This window comes from Oryctolagus cuniculus, chromosome 19 (assembly GCF_964237555.1).
Source record: "Oryctolagus cuniculus chromosome 19, mOryCun1.1, whole genome shotgun sequence".
Taxonomy (NCBI): Eukaryota; Metazoa; Chordata; class Mammalia; order Lagomorpha; family Leporidae; genus Oryctolagus; species Oryctolagus cuniculus.
In genome coordinates this window covers 26,509,576-26,537,423 of record NC_091450.1, presented here as the reverse complement: position 1 = coordinate 26,537,423, position 27,848 = coordinate 26,509,576, and the positions used below count along the sequence as shown (strand labels likewise).

The following is a 27,848-nucleotide window of genomic DNA, read 5'->3' as shown; positions in this document are numbered from 1 at the left end:
GAAGCACTTTTTTTCTGATTAGTAATAGTGGTGCTTGTGCTCCTGAAAATTCATTAAATACAGAATGACGTCAACGCCATCACACAGACACCTGGCAGTGCCTCTGCTAGCATCCTGAGGCAGGGCTTTCCTCCCTCTCCCCCTCTCTGTGAGTTTACAGAGGCTTGATCAGTCTCTATTCAACTCCCACATTTTTCTTTACTGATGTCCTTGAAAATCCTTTAATATCCATTTTTTTTTAACAGGCAGAGTGGACAGTAAGAGAGAGAGAGGCAGAGAGAAAGGTCTTCCTTTGCCGTTGGTTCACCCTCCAATGGCCGCCACGGCTGGCGCGCTGCAGCCGGCACACCGCGCTGATCCGATGGCAGGAGCCAGGTGCTTCTCCTGGTCTCCCATGGGGTGCAGGGCCCAAGTACTTGGGCATCCTCCACTGCACTCCCGGGCCACAGCAGAGAGCTGGCCTGGAAGAGGGGCAACCAGGACAGAATCTGGTGCCCCGACCGGGACTAGAACCCCGTGTGCCAGTGCCGCAAGGTGGAGGATTAGCCTAGTGAGCCGTGGCACCGGCCCCTTTAATATCGTTTTAATGGAATTTAACAGGAAGCAGTTCCAAGCACAACACGCAAAAGATGTCTGTACTTCTTGGACTTCTTATTAAGAACAAAATCCCTAACTCTATGATACGGTGGTGGCAATTATTTGTGGGCTTTATTGGCAGCGAGGGGGAGGCTCTCAGAAACCAGGTTACTGTAGGGAGGACTTGTCTGGAGGCAGCACTATCCCATTTAGGACAGCCGGCTGCACCCCAGTTTATATGCCTGCTTTCAAACTCCGCAGCTGGAAATGAACCACCGTGTGTTGTTCTGACCGACTAGCAGAACACAGCCAATAAAACCTGCTCCGATGGCACTGTTGCTCCTCCACTGCAACACTGTTGAGAAATCAACTGCAACGTGGCATCCTTGAAGAACTTGTTCTGCAGAGTTTATTCCCTGCTCTGCCTCAGCCCTGGTGATTCCGATATCCCGGGATCTGTTCTTCTGGGGAGAAGAGGGGGATGCTGTGGTTTTACCAACTCTGGGAGCATCAATTAACTTGCTATTTGTCCTTCACAGTATATAGGAAGGCACTTCAAAAAGATCCTGGACATGGTATTAGAAGATGAACTGGAGCCAGCGCTATGGCGCGGTGGGTTAACGCCCTGGCCTGCAGTGTCGGCATTCCGTATGGGCGCCGGTTCTAGTCCCGGCTGCTCCTCTTCCAATCCAGCTCTCTTCTGTGGCCTGGGAAAGCAGTGGAAGATGGCCCAAGTCCTTGGACCCCTGTACCCACGTGGGAGACCCAGAAGAAACTCCTGGCTCCTGGCTTCGGATCAGCACAGCTCTGGCTATTGGGGCCATCTGGGGAGTGAACCAGCAGATGGAAGACCTCTCTCTCTATCTCTAACTCTCTCTGTAACTCTTTCAAATAGATAAAATAAATCTTTAAAAAAAAGATGAACTTATTTTAGTGCAAAACTTTTGAAATCCATGCATTTTTCATAACATGCAATTTCCATGAACTTTTAGAAGACTCCTTAATCAATGGATATCAAAATGCTTTGACCCAAAATAAATTTATATTTTCATCAAAATTTCCACAAACTTTCTGAAGTACCCTTATATAACTTCTGTCTCTAACTGAAGTTCTAACGCCATGAACCCAATTGCCTATCTGGCATTTCCAAGTCAGGAGGAAAACCTAACTCCTACACATAATCATCTTCTAATGCAGTTACTGAGCTGAGTATCCTGTTGGATGGTTAGTTAACATTGTTGAGCTCCTGGTACACTTCGCACAGGGGGCAGTAATGGTGCCCAGCTCCAGGACTGCAGCGAGGATTAAATGAGATTACACAGAGGCAGCACCCAGGGCTGTGCTCCCATACTGTAAGGTCTCAAAAGTGGCAGAGATGGTGCATCAGTAAGATAGTGTTGTCCCCAAAGCACTTCCAACGCCACGTGCCCACACCCCAAAGCACGTGCTTTCTACACCGTCCTCATCCTGTCTACTCCACACAGAACCCCACCTCTCAATATTCCACTAACTTTTCAAGGCCCATGGACTACCTATATTGGAACCACTAGGGGTGCTAATAAAAATGTGCATTCCTGAACCTTGCATGCTTCGAGAATCTGTCCTTTTGAGTGAGAATTTAATACTCAAGTTTCCATAAAGACAATCATGACACTTGTAGGGAGATGTGACCACTCTCGTCCTTTTATTTTTATAAACATTTGAAAGTATCGAGGATAATCTGAGCTTTGCGGCTAAAAGATCGCTGATCAAAAGACAACTCTCCCTAGAATGTTCCTAAAATGTGTTTCAAAACACTCTATCAGGGAAGGCATTGTGTAGAGTGGGTTAAGCCATTGCCTGGGACGCCAACATTCCACATCCAAGCACCTGTTCAAGTCCCAGCTACTCTGCTTTTGATCCAGCTCCCTGCTAATGAGCCTGGGAAACCAATGGATGATGGACCAAATACTTGGGCCCCTACCACCTACATGGAAGACCTGGACAGAGTTCCAGGCTCCTGGTTTTGGCCTGGCCCTCTTTTTCTGTAACTCTGCCTTTCAAATGAATACAATATATCTTTTTTGAAAATAGAAGAGAGACAGAGAGATATCTTCCATCTGCTGGTTCACTCCCCAAATGGCAGCAATGGCCAGAGCTTGGAGCCAGGAGCATATTCCTGATCTCAAACATGGGTGCAGGCCTCTCTGCTTTCCCAGGTGCATTAGTAGAGAGCTGGATTGGAAGAGGAGCTGGAGCCCACATGGGAGGGGCACTGCAGATGGCGGCTTTACCTGCTTTGCCGCAGTGCTGGGCCCTAAAATAAATCTTTTTTAAAAAGACCCTGTCAACATACTGGCTGAAAGGCAGCCCATAGAAGAGAAGACGGTTTTTACCAATCATGTATCTGGTAAGGGGTTAATATCCAGAATACATATTGAACTCTTAAAACAGTAATGATAAAAACCAATAACCAAATTTAAAAATGAGCCAAAGAGCTGAACAGTTTTCAAATGAAATATATGGATGGCCATGAAGCACACGAAAAACGCTCATCAACACTAATCGTTAGAGAAATGAAAACCAGTGCTACGATGAGAGAGCATCTCACCCCCGTAGGACGGCTGCTACAAATAAAACAGAAGACAGCAGGTGTCGGCAAGAACATGAAGAAGCTGGGAACCAGTGCACTCTTAGTGGGAATGTGGAGTCACACGGCAGCTGTGAAAACAGTACAGAGACTCTTCCACAGACTCAAACCAGAATCACTGTATAATCCAGTAATTCTACTTTGTGTCTCCATCAAAAACAAAAACAACTTGAAGAGAGGGTTTCAAAGAAATATTTGAACAACACAAGTGTCCACTGACAGATGAATCGAAAGAAAGAAAATTCTGGCCTGTGTTATACCACGGATGGACCATGGGCACACTGTGTTAAGTGAAATCAGCTAGACACAAAAAGATGGTTCCACAAAGAAGTGGAGCTATGTGGTTCCAATGATATGAGGGAGCTTCAGAAAGTTCATGGGAAACACATTTTCTTTTAATTCCATTTTCCACGGACTCTCTGAAGCCCTTCACATACAGAACTTATAGTAGTCAAAAACGAAGAGACAGAGGGGTGGGCATTGTGGTACAAGGGTGATGTTTATCACTCGGAATGCCTGCATTCCATATCAGAGCCTGGGACCCAGTCCTGCCTCTGCTGTAATGTAGCTTCCTGGTATTGCACCTGGAAGGCAGGAGTCAATGCCCATGCACCTGGGTTCTGCCACTCATGAGGGAGACCTGGATGGAGTTCCTGGCTCTAGGCTTTTGCCTGCCTAACGCTGGCTGCTGCAGGCATTCGGGGAGTGAACCAACAGATGGAAGATCTCTCTCTCTCCCCGCTACACCCTCCATCCCTCCCTCTCGCTCCCTCTCCACCTCCCTCTCCCTTTCTCTGTTTCCCTCTCTCTCTTTCTTTCAAACAACTTTTAAAAAATATGGAGAAAAAAGTAGAATGGTGGTTTCCAGGGACTGGAGGAATGTGGAGGGGAGATTTTGCTTAACAAGTACAGAGCTTCAGTTTGACAAGATGACAAGGTTTGGGGATGGATGGTGGTGATGCTTACATACCATTATACGTATATTTAACACAATTGAAAGTATACTTTAAAACAATTAAGATGGCAAACTTTATAACGTGTGTATTTATCACAAGAAAAGAAAGACAACCCTCTCTTTCAGTCTTTCTCTCCATCTACTCAGTGTTACAAAAGCCCAAAGACCTATATCCCAACACTGTTGGGCTGGGAATGGACACACATAGGGGGCTGCAGGGCCCCGAGGGCTCAAGCTTGATGCTCCTGAGCAAACTGAACCTTGTCCACATCACTGTCCATGAGAATCAATTAAAACAGGAAACACAAACCACCCCACCGTGTCTGCACCTATTAAGCTTCTTGGAACCTCGTTTGATTTATATCTGGTTGCTGAAACAGTAGCTTCTGACGACTGCGCATTTGTTCATCTAAACTCATCTCCATTCATTTCGGCCTCAGGCCCTCTTCCAGAACACACGCTGCAGAATCAGAGTGGTGCACACCAGCGTCACCAGCAGCAGCCGCCAAAGCACCGAGATCTCGAGTCCTCCCCATGGGGATTCTGATTCGCCTGTCTCTGGGGCTCAGGAATCCACATTTTTATGAATACTGCTACCAATCAGACTTGGGCCACACCCTGGGAAGCATCGATCTAGATGATCTAGATGCTTGGGCTCACTGACAGCTCATCCGGCTCTGGTTCAGGACAGCCCCAAAGTCACAACAGATCCACTCCCAGAAAACCTGATCTCCGTCAGTGCTTACCCATCAACTTCTGTTTCCCCACTGATTTGTCCCAAAATAGACAAAGGCTTTTGAATTATCAAAGTCCAGAAATCATAAAAATATAGACATATTTATCTACAAAAGATAAACTTTTGCATGTAAAAATATCAGCAAGCTCAAAACACAAAAACCTGGGGAAAACATTTATAATCATACGATAAATAATGGGCTCTTCCATCTAATATGGAAATCAGTAGGAGAAAGACCAACAAAGCCATAGAAAAATTAATCAAAATTTCAACAAAGAAATGGCAGCTGGCTCTTCATTACACATGAAAACCTGATTAAAGTTTACTACTATTACAGTAAGTGCAAACTGAAACACAGCTCAGCACATTTTTCTATCTATAATCTTAGCAAAATTTTAGGAGATTAATGCTTGCACACCGTGTTGGCAAAACTATGGGGAAAGACACACTAGTCTATGGAAAATGTGTTCTGAAAAATACAGAAAGTATCATGAAAAAATTATACAGGGGTTTAAAATGGTTTCTGCACCAAGATAAACTAATCTTTTAATTCAGTTTTCCCACAAACTGAAGGACCTCTGTAGGCCATAGACTAAGGATGAATTTCCCTTGGAGGTAAAATTGTCAAGATATGTGAAATTTACAATTACATGTTGTCTTTGACTCATTATTTCAAGAAGTTTATTCTGATTTTATGTGATATATCAAAGGATAATCATGGCACTATTGTTGACCATAGCAAAATATCAGAAACAACCTTGTGTGGCCTTTAATAGGGAACTGATTAAATACAGCATGATAAATTTATATAATGAAAGATAATAGGTCGGTAAAAAATAATTATGATCTTTATGTGTAAATATAGAAACATCTGAAAGGACATTCAGAATAAATGTGGTTACTCCGGGGGCTACTAGGTACCACTGTTCATCTGTTTATGTGCTTTTTGATTTCTGAATCATATAATTGCATTACCTGTTAAAATTTTAATTTATTTAAATAATTAAATGAGAAGATTGTTAAATGTGCATGTGGGTCCTCCCAGTATTAACTGTATTGAAACTGAATCTCCAGGAACACAAGGAAGAGTTGAATTATTTCTTTAAAAACAACAACAACTCATTCCACTTTAGTTCTTTTTTCTGGATTTAAAGTTAACTGCAAAGCGTCCCCCACACGGGAGATTGAGTGTACAGTGAAATCACCATCTGCCTGACTTAGCTAAGATGGATGTGATAATTATTATATGGCTTTCTGAAAACAATTTATGTAATTTATAACCAAGGACAGTTTCCATTCCTCTAACCCTATGTTACATTTTATATGCATGTATACAAAAAGAAATTGAGAGAAAAGAAAACAACCCATTCACTCATGTTGTGCTCTGAGTTATACATGGACAGAGACAGAGCCAGTCAACCACCAGCCACTGTTTGCAGCCACTGCCATCCACTTTTGTGCTTGTGGTCTGTTGTCCGTCCACAGCAATGCTATACTGGTACATGTTGGTTAAAGGACTACGGTAGAAACAAACAAGCAAACAAAATCGCATACCATGGCTAAGTTCAAAAGCTATCAAAAATCTGTCTTTTCTGGTCTCTATTAGATACACACACATCCTATGGCTTGGCAATTTCAGCATTACGTGGGTACCAAGAGAAAGTCACTCGCTTGTGCGATAAACGACATGTGCAGATTTGCCCTTTAGAAGCGTTATTCATTGTCGCCAAAATAGGACTTATTCAAATGCTCATCAAGATTAGAAGGGACGGATGAATTCATGGTATAACACAAAAATAAAACTCTACACGGCAATGAGAATGAGAGAATTGCAACTGTAGTCAACAACCTGTAGTTCTTTGAGTCAAAGACAACAAACAAACAAGGAAACAAACTGAGTGATGTGATTTATGTGCTCAAATGCAGGCAAAAAGAATCTGGCTTTCAGCTTGAGGATGCCTGGGGTATGGAGACTGGACTAGGGTGGGGCCTGCTGGGGATGGATAACACGCATGGTCAGTTTGTACAAAGCCACCAAGCAGCGCATTTAATATCTGTACACTTCCTGCATTTCTAACACTTAAGAAGTCTAAAAATACTATGACCAGTGAATGAATGAGTTTTGGAAATGTCATGGGCTCAACTTCCAAATACACGCTCTCCCAGCTCTGTGGAGCTATCCAAGAGAAACCAAAGATAGACTTCAGAAACTCAACATTGCTGGCAGCCAAAATTCCTGGGGCCTTGAGGGTCTTCAGGCACCACAGACACAAAGCCTTCCCCATGGGCCTGCACAGCAGCCAAGCCAAGGGCTCCCCGTTAAACCCCCAGGAGAACACGCTTACAGTCATGTCTCAGCCTCAGGAACTCCTGGAGACGGAGATGTTCCAGGCAGGTGAACCTGCTGGATGATCAAAACGTTCCTTCATTCAAAATAACATTGCTCTCGATGGGACCCCTTCCAAAATGCACTTCACTGGTCATCAAAGAAGGAGGTGCCTTCCTCTGAAAGGAGGCGAGAACTTCCACTTTGCTTACGGCTCTGTCTCAATACTGACAGAGTCTGTGGATTCCCAAGGCTTCCACAGCCTAGGCAGCTCACATCAAGAGCCTCGGGTGATCACACATGAGAGTGTTAATTGTTAAATTAAAAAAGAAGAGTCACTGTGTACCCACACAGGATCACTGTCCTCAAAGAGTTGTATTATAACTATGTCTAAGTGCTCCCAAAAGATGTATATTTCTTGGTGCTTCATTAAAATTAAGTTTATAAAAAAAAGAATTGAAATTAACTTCAAGATGCAATGACTTTGAATAGCCCTGACTGTTGAGAAACTGTTTTTTTGTTTTGTTTCGTTTTTGTTTTTACCTTGCCAATTGTTAAACTCTTTACTTAGTATAGAGTTGGTCTTCTGTATATAAAGCTAATTGAAAATGGATCTTAGTGGAGAATGGGAGAGGGAGGAGGAGAAGGGGTATGGTAGGAAGAATCACTGTATCCTAAAGTTGTATTTATGAAATGCATGAAGTCTGTATTCCTTAAATAAAAGGTTTCTTTGGGAGAGAAAATAAATAAAAAATTAAAAAAAAAAAAACAAGATGCATTTCATGCATCCTTGACTTTCTGGAGAGTCTAAGGAATAGATTTTAGCCTTTACAACAAACAACAACGCTGCCAATTAGACACTGTGTACATGCCAGGCGCCATGCAAAAGGCTTCCCATCAGAGTTCCTTTCTCAATCCTCACCAGATCCTACTGCGATTGCTAATGTATGCATGAGGCGTGCAGTGATCACATAACTGCCCAAGGTCATAGGGAAAATAACGAGTGGGGGATGTCTGGCCAAGGGCATTCTCAGCACAGTCTAAATCCTAACCCCTGCACCAGCTTCTCTTCACACCTTCAGCCTTTGTGTGTGCTGCACACACTCCAGACTGCCCACAGCGAGATGAGAATGCCGGCTGTGTCTTTAGAGAGGCCATTCAAATTCTTACTGCCTTTCTCTTCCATGTTTCCTTTCTCTTCCATCGATGTTATCCATGAGGATATTTCAAAAAGTTTGTGGAACATGGAGTCAAAAGATAAGTTTATTTGGGAATAAAATCATTTCAAAATTCACACCTACGTGGCGTCTTCAAGAAATGAAAAGTGAATACTATGAAAAAACTGTACAAGGATTTCAAAAGTTTTGCATAAAAGTAAACTTATCTTTTAATTCCTTGTCCATGAACTTTATGAGGTATTCTCACATAAATTTTCACACAAAGCTGTTATCAGCACGCTACACTCGCCCAAAATACTCATGCTAAAAGTCTTTGTTTTCACTGCTTTAAACTTGCAACCTTCTTAGAGCTTCCCGAGTTGGTTAAAATATCCCATGGAGTTGGATCAACTTCTTTATCTGCTTTAGTAACTCCTCCGGTTTGCTGTATCTCAAAGTGCAGTGGGTGTGCTTTTCCTCAACGCAACTCAGAAGGATGCCTGTGATGCTCATCAGATAAACAAAAGCCGCGCTCCACTGGGGTCCATCTGGATGGCAGCCGCTCTCCAGAAAACACAACGGCGTGCCCAGATAAGCACAAGGCACACAGCGTCCCATTTCTGCAAGCTGTATCGCCTGGCAGGCCTGCAGAGAGAGCGAGAGAGTGATGCATCCTTACCCCGTCTTCAGGCTGACCAAGGCATCCTCCACGCCCTTCTGATTAAACTTGGTCATGTACTGGTGCATGTAGGGGTAGTTATTCCGAATGTTTCTCTCCGTACTTCCATTGGGCACTGTTCCAAATCGGAAAGGTGGGGAATAGTCATGAGGTCTCTGAAACTGGAGGCAGAAAAGAAGGGGATGGCAGAGGAAGAGGAGGAAGAAGTTAGCAACATACAGTCTGGTGTCAGGATTATACACATGCATGTATCAGCACAGGTTAGAAGAAAACAAAGACTTTTGCCCCTTCTTTCCACTTAATGCCGTGCTCTACTGGCCGGAGGCTCCAGAATGGTGGAAACTGCATCTGTCTTGGGTGCTGTCCCCCAGTTCCTGGCACACGGCCCTGCGGGGTGCCCAGTAGATTTGCTGGATCCATCACCTTTGTACCATTCTACAGACTGTCACCGTGCAGTGTGCACAGTGCTCAGGAAATGCTGGCTGACCTGGACGGAAAGGTCTAGCGACTCCTATTCCTTTACCCATCTCCTGTGAGTCTCCACCAACCCTCTTCTCTGAACTCCACTCGTACCAACCTTCATCTCACCCAGGAAACAATTTCGAGCTGCCCTCCGTTCACCCTGCACCTACTCCTCCATTCACTCATGAAGGTGGCATTCGCTGACTGTCTACCATAGCCCTGGCATAATCCTGGCACAGGGCAGGCTCCATGAATGTCTGTGGAACTGAGGGCCCTTCCCACCAGCCATTATCTTCCCGGGGCTGTCCACGTCCCACGTGGCTCCCACAGAGACACACGGTCCACGCTCCCTGAGTCTGCCCCTGTTGGCTGGAAGACGCTGTCTACTCCCGGCTTTGATGCTGCAGTGACTCAGCCAGGACAGAAGTCACAGGAACTGGATACAACTCTCAGAAATACGGCAAAGCTAGAGGCAGGCCACAGCAGTGGCTGCAAGTGGGCGCTCACGTTTGCTGGTTGGCAAATCAGGTTCTATCATTTCAAGCCGTCGGGGCCCTGGGGATCTCCCTTTAATTCACGCTGCCTCCACCTATTGTCCACCTACAGAGTGGGGACCATAGCAGCGCTTCCTGTGTCAGGTCCCTGTGAAGAGCTAAACATGTAGCATTTGTCAAATAACCATGCCTGAGGCAGAGGAAACACTCAAAACTATGGCTGCTTTTTATTTTTATTGTCATTGTGGCCCACGAAGTAACCTGAGCCTCGTTTTCCTACTGGAACTCAAAAGTAATGCAGTTGACGGACCCTTTTGGAGGACTTGGTTGGGACCAGCACTATGCATTGAACTCGACAAGTGCTGGTGTGTTTGATCCTCAGCACACACACTTCCAGGTTAACTCATCTTAGAAGTTCCACCTTTCTGACGAGAAACCCGGGACTGAGAGAGGTTGCACCACTAGCAAGCAGTAGTCTGCAGTGTAACCCACGTGGACCTGAGCTCAGGCCGAGGGCTTCTGTCCCTCCCTCTCAGAAACCATGGCCAGTGACGCCCTCCTCACTGAGACCCCGACAGGACAAACATGTGGGAGTCAGGGTCAGGCCAGGCCTGGAGCCAGAGGTGTCTCTGACCTCCAGAGCAACGTGTCTTCCTCGGAGCCAGGAACCGCCGGAGAGACCACCCAGAAACACGATGTGTGCGTGTGTGCGTGTGTGTGTGTGTGTTTCCATGCTCACACTTCATTTCACTGCTAATTTAAACTTCCAGCTGAAAAGATCATTTCCCCTCAATTAGGCTTGCAGTTGCATAAGACGCAGCCATACTGGATTTGAGAGAAGTGGCTGCCCATGGACCACATGTCACTGTGCTGCTCTCTGAGTCAGATGCATGTGTGTGTGTGTGTGTGTGTGGAGAGAGAGAGAGAGAGAGAGAGAGAGAGAGAGAACGAACGAACAGCAAAATGCTCTTGGCAGCTCCTCTACAAGCCGCAACATTGTCACTCATCACCAGTAGAGGGGTTGGAGGGGCACAAGCCCAGGCTCCCAGGCGGGGCAGCCGCCTGCTCTGGGGGAGCCCTGGTAACACCTGGATCATGAACCTCACGGTTGGAGCAGCAGTTAACCATCTCTGCAGCCCCCCAGAGATGGCCTGTTGGACGAAACGCCTTGCACTCCCCTCCCCATCTGCCGCACAGCTTTGAAGAATCGCTGTCTTTAGTTCCTCTGGTTTGTGCAGATTCAGCCCCTGGGAGGGTGCCCACACTTCTCCGGCCCCCACAGCCAATCCACGCCAGAACCTTTCCCACCAGACTAAAGATGGCCAAACTTTGAAAAGCATGACTGGCAACATGCTTTCCACTGCCGCCCCATGCACACGCGTGGGGCTTCCCAGCACTCTGTCTACATGTGACATGCTCCGTATTAGCCACCATGTTCTATTTTTAGGGTCTCACTCTTAATGATGTCCGTGGCTCCCTAAGCTGTCATCACCTACAGTGTAAAAGAATCAGGGGCCGGGACAGCTCCTCCGAGCCCCACGGTCTACACTGATGGCACCCTCCGTGTTCCCCACAGGGGCGCCTGCTGGGGCCATGCTCTCCCAGATAGTTCCCTGTACGGACAGAAAGGAAGCCACACGGCAAGGAAGAAGCAGTGCAGGGGCTCCACTCACCACAACACAGCAATCTAACCACAGTGTGGGGGCCTCTCTCAATTCTGCCCCTTGCTGTTCTTGCGCCTGGCTTCACCCAGCTCCGGGCTCAGAGAGGCCAGGGTCACGGTTCATCTCCCACTCAGGTGCTGCTGCATTGGGGGAAGCCATGTAAACTCTGGACCTCAGTGTCTGTAAATCGGATCATTAGTCATAAAGTGCATGAAATAACACCTGGCATCCTCTCTCACGCTGGGTGAACACTGTCCACCAACACCCAGGGCAGCTCTGGCCAAATGATGGAGCCAGTCTCCCTCCAGGTTGGAGGAGGTAAGTCCTGTCCATTCAACATGGGGACAAGTCTAGAGGCATCCAAGTGCATAAGACATGGTGACCATTTATGATGCAGAAGGTAGAGGCGCAGGGCTGGGACCTGGACTTTTTGCAGGAAAAATGCAGCAAATCACCAAGACATTCCTTTGCTCTTCTTCTGAGCCCAGTGTCACTCCTAAAGATCTCTATCTGCCTCCTGTGTCCGGTAACAAGAGACATCTGGTGCCCAGAGCCCTGATCCTAGGGCAGCCCTCTGGGAGTGCAGGTATGGCCTCCAGTAGAGATGGGATCAGCTCAGAGGCCACCATGCCTGGCTGGTCCACCCTCGGGCTCGGCCACCACGGAAGGCTCCTGAATGCCCTCCACTGGGTGTCGTTAAAGAGCATCTCAGTGCCAAGAACCTGTCTGGCCCCGGAAGTGAGGAACAGCGTGGGTCAGGCAGTGATGACGATGACAAGAAGCAGGAGGAGAGGGAGCTGACAAGAAGGAAGCCAGCCTCCCCTAACCTCCACTAAGCACTCTCCCATCCTCAGCTCCCACGAGATCAGCTTCTCCAGAATCCATCTGGGAGTGAGGCCATGCACTGTGCCTCTGTCTGCTTGACTCACTACATGTAGCATAAGGGCTTTCATGTCCTTCCATGTTGCTGCTAATGCCAGGATTTCATACTTTTTTATTTTTTAACAGCTGAATGTTATAGTTAAGAGGAATAAGTTCTGCTGTTCTGTGGTTCAGCAAAGTGAATTTAACTGTTGTAGACCTCAAGGAAGAAGAGACGGACAAGTGCTGGGCAGGGCAGGTAACACACTGCTTGGGATAGCTGCATCCCACATCAGACTGCCTGGCTTTGAGTTCCGGTTCCACTTTTGATTCCAGCTTCCTGCCAATACCCACCCTGGGAGGCAGCAGGTGGTGGTTCAAGCAGCTGGGTTCCTGTCACCCATATGGGAGACCCAGATGGAGTTCCAGGCTCCTGGATTTGGCCTGTATCAGCCTTAGCTGTTGCAGGCATTCGGGGACTGAACCAGCAGATGAAGATCTCCCTCTCTCTCTCTCTTAAATAAATAAATAATATGTGCATAGATAAATAAATATTTTTAGAAGATAATAAAATATAAGAGAGGATTTGATGTCCTCACCATAAAGACTAGTAAACATTTGAGGGGAGAGAAATGCCTCCAACAAATGCAGGCACACACGTCAAAGCATCACACTGTGTCTCAGAAAGACTTACAAATATTATGTGTCAATCAAAAATTAAAATATAAACAAGTAGGAGAGAAGAATGGGGGAGGGAGGTGGGAAGAGGGAGGGCTGGTGGGGACAACTTTTATCAGGATTATCCGCTGTGTGCCAGGCACAGTGTGAGGATGACTTCTAAACCTCTTAGCAACCTTGCCAGCAATGGATCAGTACCCTCCCTTTACTAGGAAATGAAGCCTTGGGTTTACGGACATATCGAAGGCACACATCCACGATATGGCAAGGTTAGGATCTGAACCCAGGTCTGCCTGGTCCCAAGCACAGTGTTACTCTTATCAGTGCATCAACCTGCTTCACAGAGATGGGTTTTCCCTACCAGAGTGATTGCCAACCTTCTGGAGGAGCTTCCCACCAGCACTCCAGCCTCCCTTCAGTAATCCCTAGGGTAGCTCTGACCCCTGAACTCATTGACTTACAACGTAAGCCCAAGCTCATATGAGCACACCACGGGCTCCAAATACACTTCCTTCACAGCCAGCATTGATGGCTTAAAAGGATTGCAAACCCGAGTTGTTACACAGGTATTCCTGATTAAAACACAACACCAAAACCAACCACTGTGTATGGCATTAAAATAAATTGATTCAATATATATTTTTATTTTGCAAACTTTCCGGGTGTATCTGCTATTAATCCTCCGGGAGCATTTAGCTTATTTACTCCAAGAATTTTGCTGTTTATCTAATTGTATCAAGCATTTAATTAAAACAGCTATCAGCTTGCCTCTAACGCTCTGAAAATGGAAACTGAAGTGTGTCTCAGGAGGATCTGGTATTTCCAAGTCAGAGAAGGTCAGTCAAATTATTAGTGGTTTTAATTAGTCTTCCAAAAAGTGATCATATTTAGACCCAAAACTACAAAGCAAAGGACTTTTTCCCCCTTTGCCTTTGAAAATAGTAACAAAAGGCAAAATGCGCTGCCCAGTACTTTCTTGCAAAGCCCGCTCATCCAGGCCACGGCTCCCTGCTGCTTCTACCATATTTCTAATCACTTCTTCTAGGAATTGCATTTTTGATCCCATAATGTGACAGTCACGTAACAGTGTTTCTTGTCTGTAGAGGATTCAAAGCGACCAGACACATTCACACACAGTTTCCTTTCCTCCTCACTACAACTGTGTTTCTGAGATTTACAGAGAGGGCAAGGTAAGCACAGGGAGGCTGCAAACCATAGCTAGTTCATGGCAGAGAGGGATCGGAAAGCCCCCCCTTTTGGACTCTACATGGTAATGCTTTGCCTGTAGCCTCGCCAAGGTCATGTGGTTGGGTGGGGGGCTGCCAGAAGCCAACCCTGAGCCGAAGATTGGCTTGACCACAATTTATTAGTGCAGGGTTCTAGGAGTCACCACCAAGTGAGTGGGAGGGGGAAATTAGAGACAACCACCCAGGATCTCATTAAAGCCACATCTTGGGCTCGGCCTGATTCCATGGGGATGTCTGGGGAGTAACCCATCCTGCTTAGAAGCAAGGGAGCAGCTGAACATTTGTGCACTCACACAGATCACCCATTGGTTACAGGGGACTACAAGGATTAGGAAAACCACTTCCCAGAATTCACCATCCCAGTGCCCAGAGGTAACAGTCCTGAAGGTCCCTGGGCTCAGCCTTGATCAGCTAAATGGATGCACAGGTGGGAAAAGAGCTCCTAGGAGATCCACGTGGGCTGAGCCTGGGGCCCAGCATGGATGGACTTCTCCTTGTGGCCAACAGGTATGGACTGAGCTCCTCCCACGTGCCAGAGAATTCTATCAAGAGCCCATCTCTGAGATCCTCTCCCTTCAAGTTCAATCTCCTGGGTTTTATCTCCTTTACAACACCCATTCCTGCCTGCATTTCCTCCTCTCTGGGTGTTTGCTGGTGTCTTGCTTATTTCTTCCTGCTAGAATACAGGTTTCTCAGGAGCTCAAATTCAGTATGCCGAAAAAGCCCCCTCTGAAGAGTGGACGCTTTCCCCGAGACCCAAAATTCCAAGGATAGCCAGCTGCGAGGAGGTTAGAGGGAGACCGTTCTAGGCAGAGGACATGGAAATTACAAGGGCACTGAGGTGGAAATTGGCTTGGAGCTCCCAGAGCAGGGAGTGAACCTCAGTGAATGGCAGGGAGGGAGCAGGTGGGAGAGGTCAGGAAATAAAGGGCTCTGGGCACCCTGGCGGGTGGAGCCCTCAGAGACCCCGGGTGCACACAGCACCTTCATGAAGGTGACTCCATCTCCCATCCCAACCTGTCACCGTCTCCCTTAGCAGGGACCCTGCACCTCTTTCAACTAGAGTGTGCATCATCCATCAGCTATAAAGGATTTTCCATGGACCAATTTTCTATTCAGCAGTTCGCTGATGAATGCCGAATGGCTATCTGTAGACTTATGTCAACAAGATACGACGGCGAGGCTTTCTAAACAGGAGCAAATTATCTCCACGTTCACAGAACAGCAAACGTCTGCAGTGCTGCAGCCTCACTGCTGAGCCTAGCAAGTCGGATTTGTTTCCCAAACCAGGACTCCAACTAGAGGATGCACCCGGTTTACCCTTTCCCACCCTCTCTGTGTGGGGCCGCACAGCCACTGGCACCCTGCAGGCCCTCTCCCTTTCCCGGGGGAATGGGGACGGCAGGTGCTACTGCTCCTGTCTTGCTGATGTTGGAAGCACAGCCCCATGATGGAGAGCAGGAGCTGTGTCTGAGCAGAAGGAGCCAGCGGGAAAGGAAGAACCGCTCTGCTCCTCCGTGTGCCTTGACAAAATCTTGGGGTCAGAAGAGCTGGTGATGAGGCCAATCTGAATGCCAGGGAAGAGGAGCTGGGAGCTTTAGAAACGCCTTTTTTTTCATGTTGCAGATGATGAATTCAAGGCATGAAGGATGTAAGATATACACATGATCTGGGGTCACAGAGCTAGGAGGTACCCATGGTTCAGAGCTGCGCCCACCCCGAGTTTCTCCCTGCCCAGGCTAGTGGGCCTTCCTCAACACCACCCTCTCTTTGAAAGCATGACTTTCTTTTCTTTTCTTTTCTTTTTTTTTTTTTTTGACAGGCAGAGTGGACAGTGAGAGAGAGAGAGAGACAGAGAGAAAGGTCTTCCTTTGCTGTTGGTTCACCCTCCAATGGCCGCCACGGCCGGTGCGCTGCGGCCAACGCACAACGCTGATCCGATGGCAGGAGCCAGGTACTTCTCCTGGTCTCCCATGTGGGTGCAGGGCCCAAGCACTTGGGCCATCCTCCACTGCACTCCCTGGCCACAGCAGAGAGCTGGCCTGGAAGAGGGGCAACCGGAATAGAATCCGGTGCCCCGACCGGGACTAGAACCCGGTGTGCCGGCGCCGCAAGGCGGAGGATTAGCCTCGGCTCTACAGTGCTTCTGAATTCAAGAGTCTCCACGGGCATCCTCAGCACAAATATGGGGCATGGATACTTGGGGAGGCTGTTCTTCCAAATTAGATCTGGAACCGTTTAGACCTAGGAGAACGACGCTTGAGGCTCTGTTCCTAAATTTTTTAAGGACTATGCCAATTTGAGTTAAGGAAAACCTTCTTCTGCCTTTGTGTGTTAGAGTTGCTAAGTCTGGATGACAGGTGCCTGATTCAGTCCCTTGTCAGGCGAGAGCAGGTAAGATCCAGCCTCAGGCAAAGAGGCGAACAAGGTGACCTTACCTTTTTGTCGCTGAGGCCGGTCACTTGGTCCACGAATTCCTCCTGGATCATGAATGCAGCCAGGTTGGCCGTGTAGCTGGCCAGGAATATGACAGCAAAGAAGGCCCATACAGATACCATGATCTTGCTGGTGGTCCCTTTAGGATTCTGGACGGGCACGGAATTGTTGAACACCAGGCCCCAGAGGAGCCATATAGCTTTCCCAATGGTGAAAGAAGGCCCGTGGGGTGCTGCAAGAGACAGAAAGTAGAGCCTCAGCGTTTTCTCAAAATGCACACGCGGAAGCCACGCAGTGGCCACCAGGAAGACCGTGTCCTAGAGCCACAGCCACAGTAACTTCCTTCTAACTGAATTTTTTGGGTCACTTTCTTTTAACAGAATAGAAAGGAAAGAAAAGGGATATGCAAAATAGGAGTTTGCATGAGAAGTAGTGCTATGACCGGTTTTAAATGTGGACTTGATTTCCAATCTGGAGGACCGATCTCTGCAATGAATGTAAAGACAGCCTGACAAGAGTGGGGGGGGGGGGCAAGGGGCTGCGTCGGTGTCCATCAGATGTGCTACCGTACATGAACTGCACAGTTCAGCAGCACTGGTGCTTGGTATTCTCATTCAGTCATCCCTGGTAATCACTCCTGTTGGAGCTCAGACGTGAAGTGTGTACAATACAGGAATTTAAATCCAGTGAAAATTCTCTACAAATGGAGACATTAAGGAGCAGAACAATAGAACTTAATTCTTCCAGCATTTCACAGATGGAAGGCACTCCATCGCAGGGTCCAGGAAGACGAACTCTGATATCACAGCCCATTTTGGTATCCAGTGTATCCTTATAAAAACTGTTTCCCTCTTAGGATTCGTAAATGCTCCTTCCAATAGAGTTACCAAAGAGACAGAACAATATGCCCAAATGTATTTGGATGGGACATATACAGGCTGTGAAACATTCACATTAGGGTTTTCAAGTCTTGGTTTTGCACAGGAGAAAAAAGAATCAATTTATGTCCTCATTTTAAGAGGGAAAAAAGGTCTTTCTTTAACAGAAGGTTAATTCTGTATGCCATTTAAGTAAATGAAGATATGAAAAATGATCTACTGAGGCTTTAGTTGGCCATGCAAGCAGAGTGGGCCACAAATAAAGTGGGAGAAGTGAATTTAGATTGATTGAAGTTATGAGTTTCTGGGCAAGGAGCCTAGGAAAAGCAAGCTTCCTGCACATTAGAGGCCAATCTCAGACTACAGACATACGTATTGTGTCCATAATGCAACACATTACAGAGAAGGCAATTAATTCCATTACTCCCAATCTCCCGTTTCTCTTTGCCTGGTTTTATGATCCTCTGGGCTTTTTCCCAAGAGGCTGGGAACTCTTGGGAAAGAAACAGTCATAGGCAATGCAGTTAAGTTCATGAACTATTTAATTTTATTAAGGATGCATACTGATCAGAAGAGACAGCTATCTGGGGGCTATAAATGGTCCCCTGAAAGGGACCTGAGAATTTGGGCAATTCATGATTCACGAATATGATTCCTGGGTCATATCACTTCCCCTATAAAGTGCAGGGAATTGGAACAGAGAAATATTTTGCACAAGGAAACAAGGAACTGTCACTTCCTGAGTCACCACATGCAGGCAAGCAGTCAACAGACAGCCTTGGCAGCAGTGGAGGGGCTAAGGAGCTTGCATTCCAGACCCTTGTCTTCCAACAGTCTTCTAGGCGTGCGCCAGCCAAGGGAGAGACCATCACCCATGGTGGCCTTTGGGTCACTTTTACACTGCAAGATCCACCTCACACTTCTCCATTTATCTCTGTCATCCTTGCCCAAGTCCGAATCACTGTAATCCTCTCTGTTCAAAGACTGGTCTCCCTGCTTCCAAGGCTGTGGTTCCCTCCCATGACCCTGCTGGAGCAGCCCCAGCAATCCGTTCACACTGTGTATGTTTGTCCCTCCTACTGTGTTCTGTAAAGAATCTGAAATGCCTACCATAGTCAACTGCTGCCTGTCTGACTTCATCCTGAACTACTGTCTGCATCATGGAATGTTTGTCTCTGTTCCACATGCGACTACATCTTCGCATCCTTCATGCCTCTGGTTAATGCCATCTCTCCTGAACACCCTTCTCTATTTGAGCATCCTGTCTCACGCCACCTCACCACCACCCCATCACCATCTTCTTCTCCTTCTTCCTGAGATCTAATACAATCTGTGACGATCAGTTTATGCGTTGACATGTCTCCACAACTAAATGCTATGCTCCCTGAGGGCCGGGAAGGCAGTTTCTGTCTGATTCAACATGTTACTCTCTGTACCAATGCAGTACCTGACACTGTACCTGTTCACGGTGGTACAAACTCTTACATAAATGCACAGATTTGCTCAACCCCAGTACAATCACTCACAGAAAATTATCTCCTATTCCACTGGGTTAAAAATCTCATCAACAGTTGTATTATACATCCTTTCCGTGAAGACTGGCAACCTTCTACTCAAACGCAACATGATTATGTATGGCATTTTACCGGCTGGCTGATTGGCGATGGTTTATGTGGTCATCGCTACTCTTCAATGGTTAGGAAGAAATGGGAGTAATAGATTCCTATGACGAGTTGGCTGTTTCCAATACTAAAGCTTCCAAGTGAAAAGAATACATGTCAAATTGTAAGTGTGTGCTTTTTAGGGCATTTCAGATTTCCAGGTATTCAATCCTCCAACATATTAAGTCACGTTTTGGGAAGGAGATTTTGTCGTGGCTTCATGCTATCATTCACTTAAAAGGTGTTGTGCATCCAGGAAATGCACTCGCGATGATGCACTGTAATGTGCTCAGGTGTTTATGTATTTGACACCACAAACACTGGCTTATTTGGGAGCCTCTTAATAAGTAATAGCCGATAAATGTCTCCCAATCCCACTTTCTATCTTCTGACTGCCCCTTTATCAAGTACAGTGCAGGCACCATCAAGAGGAAAATGCAATTCTTTGGGAAAAGATGCCATGTTGTAGTATTATTTATTATTAAACCGATGCAAACATGACTCAGACGTTTGAAGAATGTTCTTAAACTAGAATTTATAAACCCATTTTTTTATAGACTGAAGTACAGACTCACTACAATTTTCACTTTTGACACACATTTTTAAAATCAGTTTCTCCAAAAAAACCCTCCTTTAAATCAATGGCTTTCACTTACTAACTACCGATTTTGTATCATCACAGGATTAAAGTGTCTCATTTTGTTTTCCCTTCTTTTGATTGAAGTGAATAAAATCACTCCTTTCTGGCATTACAAGGAACACACATGATCCTACATCATCCATATGATGCTACACCAAGGCAACGTGGGATAATGTGCTCTCAATTTAAAATCTTCACTGAAGGCAAATGAAAGAACAGCAGCTTTTAATCATGCTCATGGAGGCTTCCTTACCTTTCCCTTTGGCTAAGTTTCTGTTGTATCCAACAGGGCTGAAGTACTCAAAGACAAAAACAGCTATGGCAGAGACAATGAGCAGCATCACAAACATCATCACCCAGACGGAGGCGCTGAATGGTTCTGCAGATGGACAGAGGAAAACATGGTCAGCTAGCTGTTCCCCACTTCCACGGGAATCCCAGACACCCATTTCTAGGATCACCAAGAACATTTCTCTAATAGAATCCAACCACTAAAAGAAGCTAGTCATTTTTTATTCACACATTTGAACCATTCTTTATTCTACAAAGCAGTTTAGATATTTTACAAGGCTTCCTATTCCATGTTCAAAATAGAGTAGCATATGATGCTTTACAAGTCAAGGATAAGAGAAACAAAAAAGAATGGTAACCCCAAGGCATAAAGTTAGCATACAGACAAACAGGCCACAGGGCCCTGTGTAACTGTAGAACTACCCAGGGGACCAAAGCCAAGCAGAAACTAGACTGAATCCAAATGGTTAATCATAAGGCTTCTGTAGATCAGCATAGTTTGAGTTTTGCTTTTACATACTGTGGGGATGATGTTCAGGGAATTTGAGACGTAAGAAGAGAAGGGTAAGCTATTAGAAAAGGGTCATTAAATCATGGGTTTGACAACGACCACATCCCATGTGACTTACTAAGGGGGACAGATGCGATATCCACAGTTTCATAAGTCTTGTTGATGCTCATGATGGTTTTGATGCAATAAGGTCATCTGAGGACACGACAGTCACATGATAATCCTATCTAAAAGCATCATTCAGAGCCAAGGAAAGAGGTAGTAGATGGGAAAATGGTTATTTCCCCTAAAAGTTTTTTTTATCATTTCCTTTCTGTCTAGCTTAGGCAGTGGGTGGGTATTTCAGAAAGAGCAGATCAAGTCACAGGCTCCAACATGCTATACAGTAAGAGATATCATTTGAATGAAGTAAAACTTCTCTTGACTTCATTGAGGATATGAAAGAGCTGATTTAAGCCATTTTATCCATTTGTAATATATATCTGCTAGATAATCAACAGGGACTAAAATTTTAAATAGGAGTACCTTTCGATCTGAATGTGCCATTGGGAGGAAACTGTCAGTGGCCACCAATGGCCTCAAAATACTTTCCTCAGAAGCAAACATTTTGGGGGGCAAAATGTAATACATTCAATAATACTCCTTGAATAGTAAACATCACTAATGTAAATTATTATTTTAAATTGCTTTTCTGATGAAACCAGTAATAATAACAAAGAGATAGGCTGAAAGTAGCCCTCCTTTTGTTACAGTAGGTGATTAACTAACACAGCTAGCGGTCACCACAAATTTAAGTTTCATTAAATTAATGCATTACAAGAAACTAACAGAGTTGAGGCCCTAACTACACTGCATAATTTAAATAGTGGAAGCACTGCTTTGCAATGCAGCTTTGAACATACATACATGTTAAAAAGCAAAAGGCAGTCACACAACTTAACACAAGATGAGCTCTAGCGAATCAAGAGAACTGCAGTTGAAATCTATCTTAAATTTAGGTTGAATGATAAAAAATATTATGCTGCTGGAATCATACAAATTTGGTAATGAAGTGAACCCAAAAAGGAGTAGAAATGAATGAACAACTGGGAGAAAAAAAAGTACTCAGTAATCAAGAACACAAATGCTGAAGTAATTCTCCAAGTCAACACATTAACAGCGATGATGTTTCTTCCCAGAGGAGGACAGCTGTGATGTGTGAATGACCATAGGCACATAAAGCATTAGGCAGGGTGCCTTGCACATTGCCTGCACACAGTATACTGAATGGCATGGATGAAATAATCAAGCGAGGGAAGGATGCTGTCCGTGGTGCTGAAAAGGGCATCTTTTTAAAATATTTATTTATTTATTTGAGAGAGAGAGAGAGTGAGTTACAGAGAGAGAGAGGGAGAGATAGGGAGAGAGATCTTCCTCTTGCTGGTTCACCCCCTAAATGGTTGCAACAGCTGCAGCTGGGCCAATCAGAAACCAGGAGCCAGGAGCTTCTTCCAGGTCTCCCACTTTGGTGCAGGGGTCCAAGCACTTGAGCCACCCTCCACAGTTTTCTCAGGCCATATCAGAGAGCTGGGACATGAACTGGTACCCACATGGCATGATGGCACCACAGGCGGAGGCTTAACCAACTTTGTCACAGTGCCGGCTCTACCTTGGTATTTTTAAAAAAGCACACTTATTTATCTGGTAACTTCCAGTTTTCTGTAGGCTATGATAAATTTATTAAAACATGAGGGGAAACCCGTACTGAATACTTATACTCCAATGTCAGAATCTTTAAACCAACAAAGGACCTCAGTTGACAGATGCACCCTTGTTACTAACACACTGGTCAGAAAATTAAGTGGAAACTGATCAAGCAACAGATTTCAGCTGTCTTCTCACTTGCAAGTGACAACCTCTGTCCCCTGACATGTGAGCATGGCACAGAGATAAAAGGATTCTGCTGCAGTCTCCTGGTTTTAGTAATTTAAGTACCTGTGAGGTTGAAGGATTGCAATTCTCAGGCACCACACATGCACACCCCTGGGTAAAAGGCATTAAAACAACATCAAATACTGTTTACACTGCCTAAGAAGTGACCCAAAAATACTGTTAAGAGCTCAGAATTATATCCTCTAGTGACTTAACACTGAGTTAACATCTGTCCGGGAAGAATCTTCAGTCCAGGAGACACCAGGTCAAAGTTTCTTTGGATCAAAGAATTCAGCCTGCTTGTAAAGTCTTAAAAATTAACTGGAAGGAAATATTGCCAAGTGACGTCATCTCTGTCCTTGAAGAGCTGCTGGTTACATTTCTCACACAAAAGCTCAGAGGCATTACCTGCGAGTGGTTCCGATGTGAGTTAATGGAGTTTGTGGAGGAGAGAGAATAGGAAATAATGAAGAGCAATGCAATCAGCTTTTGAACGTTTGGGCTCTTCCAGATGACTGAGCCAGTGAATGGAAAAATGTAGCTTAGCATGGTTCATTATGACTTTCAAAACCTGCAGATAATGTCCCTAAATAAGGGGGTACACAGTCAATCAAATAGGGATGTAATTTAGTGACTAGGAAAAATATTAATCCGACTGTGTAAAGGCAGCTTTGAAAACAGTTCCCTCTGGCTACAATTCATTTTATTTTATTTTTAAAGATACATCGGGAAGAGTGGGTGGGGGGAATGCTAAAGTTACCAAAACACCCAACATTTTATGGAAATATTCCACAGATGCACGTAAGATAAAGATCTAGGGAAACTGAGTTGAGGCCAAGTTCAATATCCGTGACCCATTTTTGTCTCATTTTTATGAAGCAAGTTAATTGATTTCTCCCCACTTCTAACTGAATTGGGGGGGGGGGGAATTACCTGTAGCTTACTAAAGAGATACAGAGACAATTTGTGAAAATAAAGATTCTTGGCCAGCGCCGCGGCTCAATAGGCTAATCCCCCACCTAGCGGCACCAGCACACCGGGTTCTAGTCCTGGTTGGGGTGCCGGATTCTTTCCCGGTTGCCCCTCTTCCAGGCCAGCTCTCTGCTGTGGCCCGGGAAGGCAGTAGAGGATGGCCCAAGTGCTTGGGCCCTGCACCCGCATGGGAGACCAGGATAAGCACCTGGCTCCTGGCTTCGGATCAGCGCGGTGCGCCGGCCGCAGCGCACCAGCCGTGGCGGCCATTGGAGGGTGAACCAACGGCAAAAGGAAGACCTTTCTCTCTGTCTCTCTCACTATCCACTCTGCCTGTCAAAAAAAAAAAAAAAAGAAAAGAAAGATTCTTTACAATTTTGTTCTATGAATTCATTTTCCCCAACCGTTTCTTAACTTCTGGGGCAGAGGCCCCTCTCAAGGAATTGGACAGGAAATGGGCAAAATGACTGGGAGTGACTCAGAAGTGTGTGTGCATTCAACAATTAATAAGACTCTGTCTGTGTTGTCTACATCAGTGGCTTGCACTTTTTCCTGATATGGTGAAGCTTCCTTTTGGGTCTACACATCCACTTCAGACCAAGGGACAAAAGAAACATAATGAGGTGTGTGTTTATTAAGGTTGCATTTCTCCAACAAAGGTTACAAAAACTGAAGCAACAAGTACAAAATCATCCAGTGACAGACAGGATTTCAAAAGCTTAATGGGATTGTTAAAAATGAAATTGGATGGGGCTGGCTGGCACTGTGGTGTAGCAGGTAAAGCCGCCGCCTGTGGTGCCAGCATCCCACATGTGTGCCAGCTTGAGTCCTGGCTGCTCCTCTTCTGATCCAGCTCTGTGCTATCACCGGGGAAAGCCATAGAAGATGACCCAAGTGCTTGGGCCCCTGCACCCACATGGGATACCTGGAAGAAGCTCCTGGTTCCTAACTTTGGATTGGCCCAGCTCCAGATGTTGCAGCCATTTGGGGAGTGAACCAATGGACGGAAGACTCTCTCTCTCTCTCTCTCTCTCTCTCTCTCTCTCTCTGCCTCTCTGTCTCTCTGTAACTCTGCCTTTTAAATAAATAAATAACTCTTTAAAAAACTGAAATTCGTAAATCCATATGCTTATAGAAGGTGAGACATAAGATTTTCGCTGGACATTAACACAGCACAGAGATGAAAAATGGGAGGACCAGGATGGTAGGCATGGAGTTGGTGTCTATACATTGGTGTTAGTTTGCAGTTCTCTTCAATAAAGTTTTTTTTTTGTTTCTGGAAAAATGTACAAAAAGGATTAAGCTTTGTAGAACTGCCTCCCCTCTCTTATTTGGATTTCCTCTAAGTTTGTTCCAACCTTCACAAATTTGAGGTGAATCCATGCATAGAGCAGTAGCAAGAGGGAATTAATTAATACTCTAAATTTCCTGATCATCAACAAGACAGCCGCTACGGGAAATGACGCATGTTAAACAAAGTCAACACAACACCTTCCCTGAGAGAAAAAAATGCACGGGGCTGGGCTACCTTCCATGGAGTCTTCACTATTCTAGCCGGGATACCCAACACATACACACTTACAGAGCTGAAGAAAAGTTTCAAGGAAGAGAAAACAGGCAAAGCCAAAAAAGGCCTTATATGAAAACATAAACTTATGCAATGGTTAAAAAAGAGTCAAGAGATCTTCCTGTCTTGCAAACTATTTGGCTTGAAGAACTGCCACATTTAAAATACGATTCCATTAATTTTAAATCAATGTACATTCTTCAGAATACTATTTTGTTTATCAGAGTACTGGCATAAATCATTGTACCGTCATCATTATTTTCCCTCTTGCATCTAATAAATAAATGACTGCCATTCCAGCGTGGGATGCAAGATGGGTATATGGATGCTGAATAAAGCTTTATGCACTGGTTTAAATTAACTGTGGACAGACAGGTTTATTTTTTAAATATTTTCAAGGCTCTAAGCAATATATCTATTAATTTACATTCTAGAGTCAAGACCAGTATCTGAATATATGAGAGTAGTTTTCAGCAGAGATTTGCAACTTAGGATAAATGAGAGCTGTGAACTGGGGTGTGTGTATGGTGGGGGGGAATGTGAGTTGGGATAATTCAAGTGCAACACGCTCTGGAACACGCTGATGTGGGCACATCATGCTAAACAGAAAGGTCTGGTCCAGCCCCACGCTGTCAGCAGACTGTAATTTATTATAGGGAAGCAGGATTCCCTATGAAGTTCACCTACCTAGAAAAGCAGAAGGCGAGACAGTGCCGTTGCTTCTGGAAACCATGACACTGATCCCTGTCTCCACGAAGGGCACAGAGAAGTCCACCACTTCAGAACGCTCCTCGTTGATGGTGAGCGAGCCAACTGCCATGACCGCTCGGCGGTAGACCACCTGGAGGTAATGCAGAAAGAGAACAGCACCTTTATGTGTTCTTCCCGACATTTCTGATGATCGCAGGCCCCTGTCAGGATAGGAGGCTGGGGTGGAAAGATGACTTACTTCCCCAATCATGCCATTCCACACATTGTTGACTTTTTTGCCATGCTTCCCGTTGGTCACCAGGTAGAGGTCGTAGGTAAACTTGACCGTCCTGGAGAGCTTCTTCAGGATATCAATGCAGAACCCCTTGCAGCATTTCTTGACGTTCATCCCCTCGTTGGTTGAATTGCTGCAAAGAAAATCCCAAGACCATGGGCTGTTAGTACTGGAAGACTTGTCCAGTCATTAGTTATATTCTTCTATTAGCTTTCCAAAGTCGAAGTTCAAGAAGGGAAATGACTTTTCCATGGACACACACTGAGTTTACGACAGCCAGAGGAGAAAGTGTTCTTAATTATAGTGGTTACCAGCACAACAGCTAATGCTTATTGAGAAGTTACTATATGCTAGGCACCGCACTAAATGTTTTATACCAACTGTTGGCTTCAGCTCCATGATGTTTCTCCGAATTAGGTAGCATTTGTACCCCTACTCAACAGGCGAGAGTTACCGACTCATTTTTTTAAACATTTATAACACATACAACTACTTTAAACCAGAGTCCGGTTGTCTGATCTAAGTCGAGTCATAAAAACTTATGGGAAAACGTGAGAGAAGAGGGTGTGAAATTCTCAAGTGAGGTAAGGCTTTGCTTCATCCTCTAAGTACAGAGGCTTGAAACCAAAGGAAAGAATTGGTGGCACCAAGATAACTCCTGCCATCGTGGGGTTCTACCCTGTGCCTGAGTCCACGGACTTAACCTCTCACGCTAGGCAATATCATATGAAGGCTCATTCAGACTATTTTTTCTACTTAACGACATGGCTTGAAGCACAAAAGGTCAGACTTTTCAAGAGCAATATCCAGGACCAAGGGGAAAAATCACCATCAAAACAGAGACAGTTTTGCCAGCGTAAAGCCCGTCTTATGAGCTGCCAGGGTCAACCTCACTGCTTTGTACCAAGCACCCTGCTGTACTCTCCCGACCAGCTCATAGTCAGAGAATCAGAAACGTCTTTGGTAAGGAAGGAAACACTGGTCTTCCCCACTGATGGCAGAGAGTACTTAGACAACGCAGGCAGGAAGACCACAGCCTCTTCAGGGAACACACTTGCCTTACACTACAACATCGCAGCAGCTCTACTTTCTACTGGAATCACACAGGCCACAATGTAGGTGCTCTGTCTGTAACCTTCCGTTTTGAGCACAATTACATGTTGGACTATCGTCTAAGCACTAACATGATGTTTGTAGATGCCCAACTTCATAGTAGGAAAAAACATTTCTATCTTCTCGTTTAAAAAAGAAGTTATATAACAGTACAAATAATAATCACAGATACCTAAGAACAGATGAGTTTAGGAAATAACTGGATGAAAAAAATAATGAGAAGCACAGCTATTTTTAATGGTAAATAGTGATTTTTTTTCCTTTTCGTATTAGGATTTTTTCCGTCAAATTCTCCAGTTAATGCGGACCATATATATCATACATAATTTGCTACACACACATAATCTAGTCAGAGAGGTTTATTGATATCTACATCCATGAGTGTGGACAGACTTGACAATATAAGTGAGTAGCAGACG

General features: G+C 45.3%; 1 protein-coding gene across 1 annotated transcript in view; it reads right to left on the bottom strand.

Annotated features, from left to right (window-relative positions):
* Positions 1 to 27,848, bottom strand: part of GRIN2A (glutamate ionotropic receptor NMDA type subunit 2A) — a 405,170-nt gene that overhangs the window by 57,199 nt on the left and 320,123 nt on the right. Inside the window, exons 7-11 of the mRNA XM_070065018.1 lie at positions 26,281 to 26,449; positions 26,019 to 26,172; positions 20,333 to 20,458; positions 16,903 to 17,132; positions 9,059 to 9,219 (exon numbers count right to left, since the gene is read on the bottom strand). Coding sequence (XP_069921119.1) covers positions 9,059 to 9,219; positions 16,903 to 17,132; positions 20,333 to 20,458; positions 26,019 to 26,172; positions 26,281 to 26,449 — 840 coding nt within the window. The remainder of the gene's footprint in view (positions 1 to 9,058; positions 9,220 to 16,902; positions 17,133 to 20,332; positions 20,459 to 26,018; positions 26,173 to 26,280; positions 26,450 to 27,848) is intronic.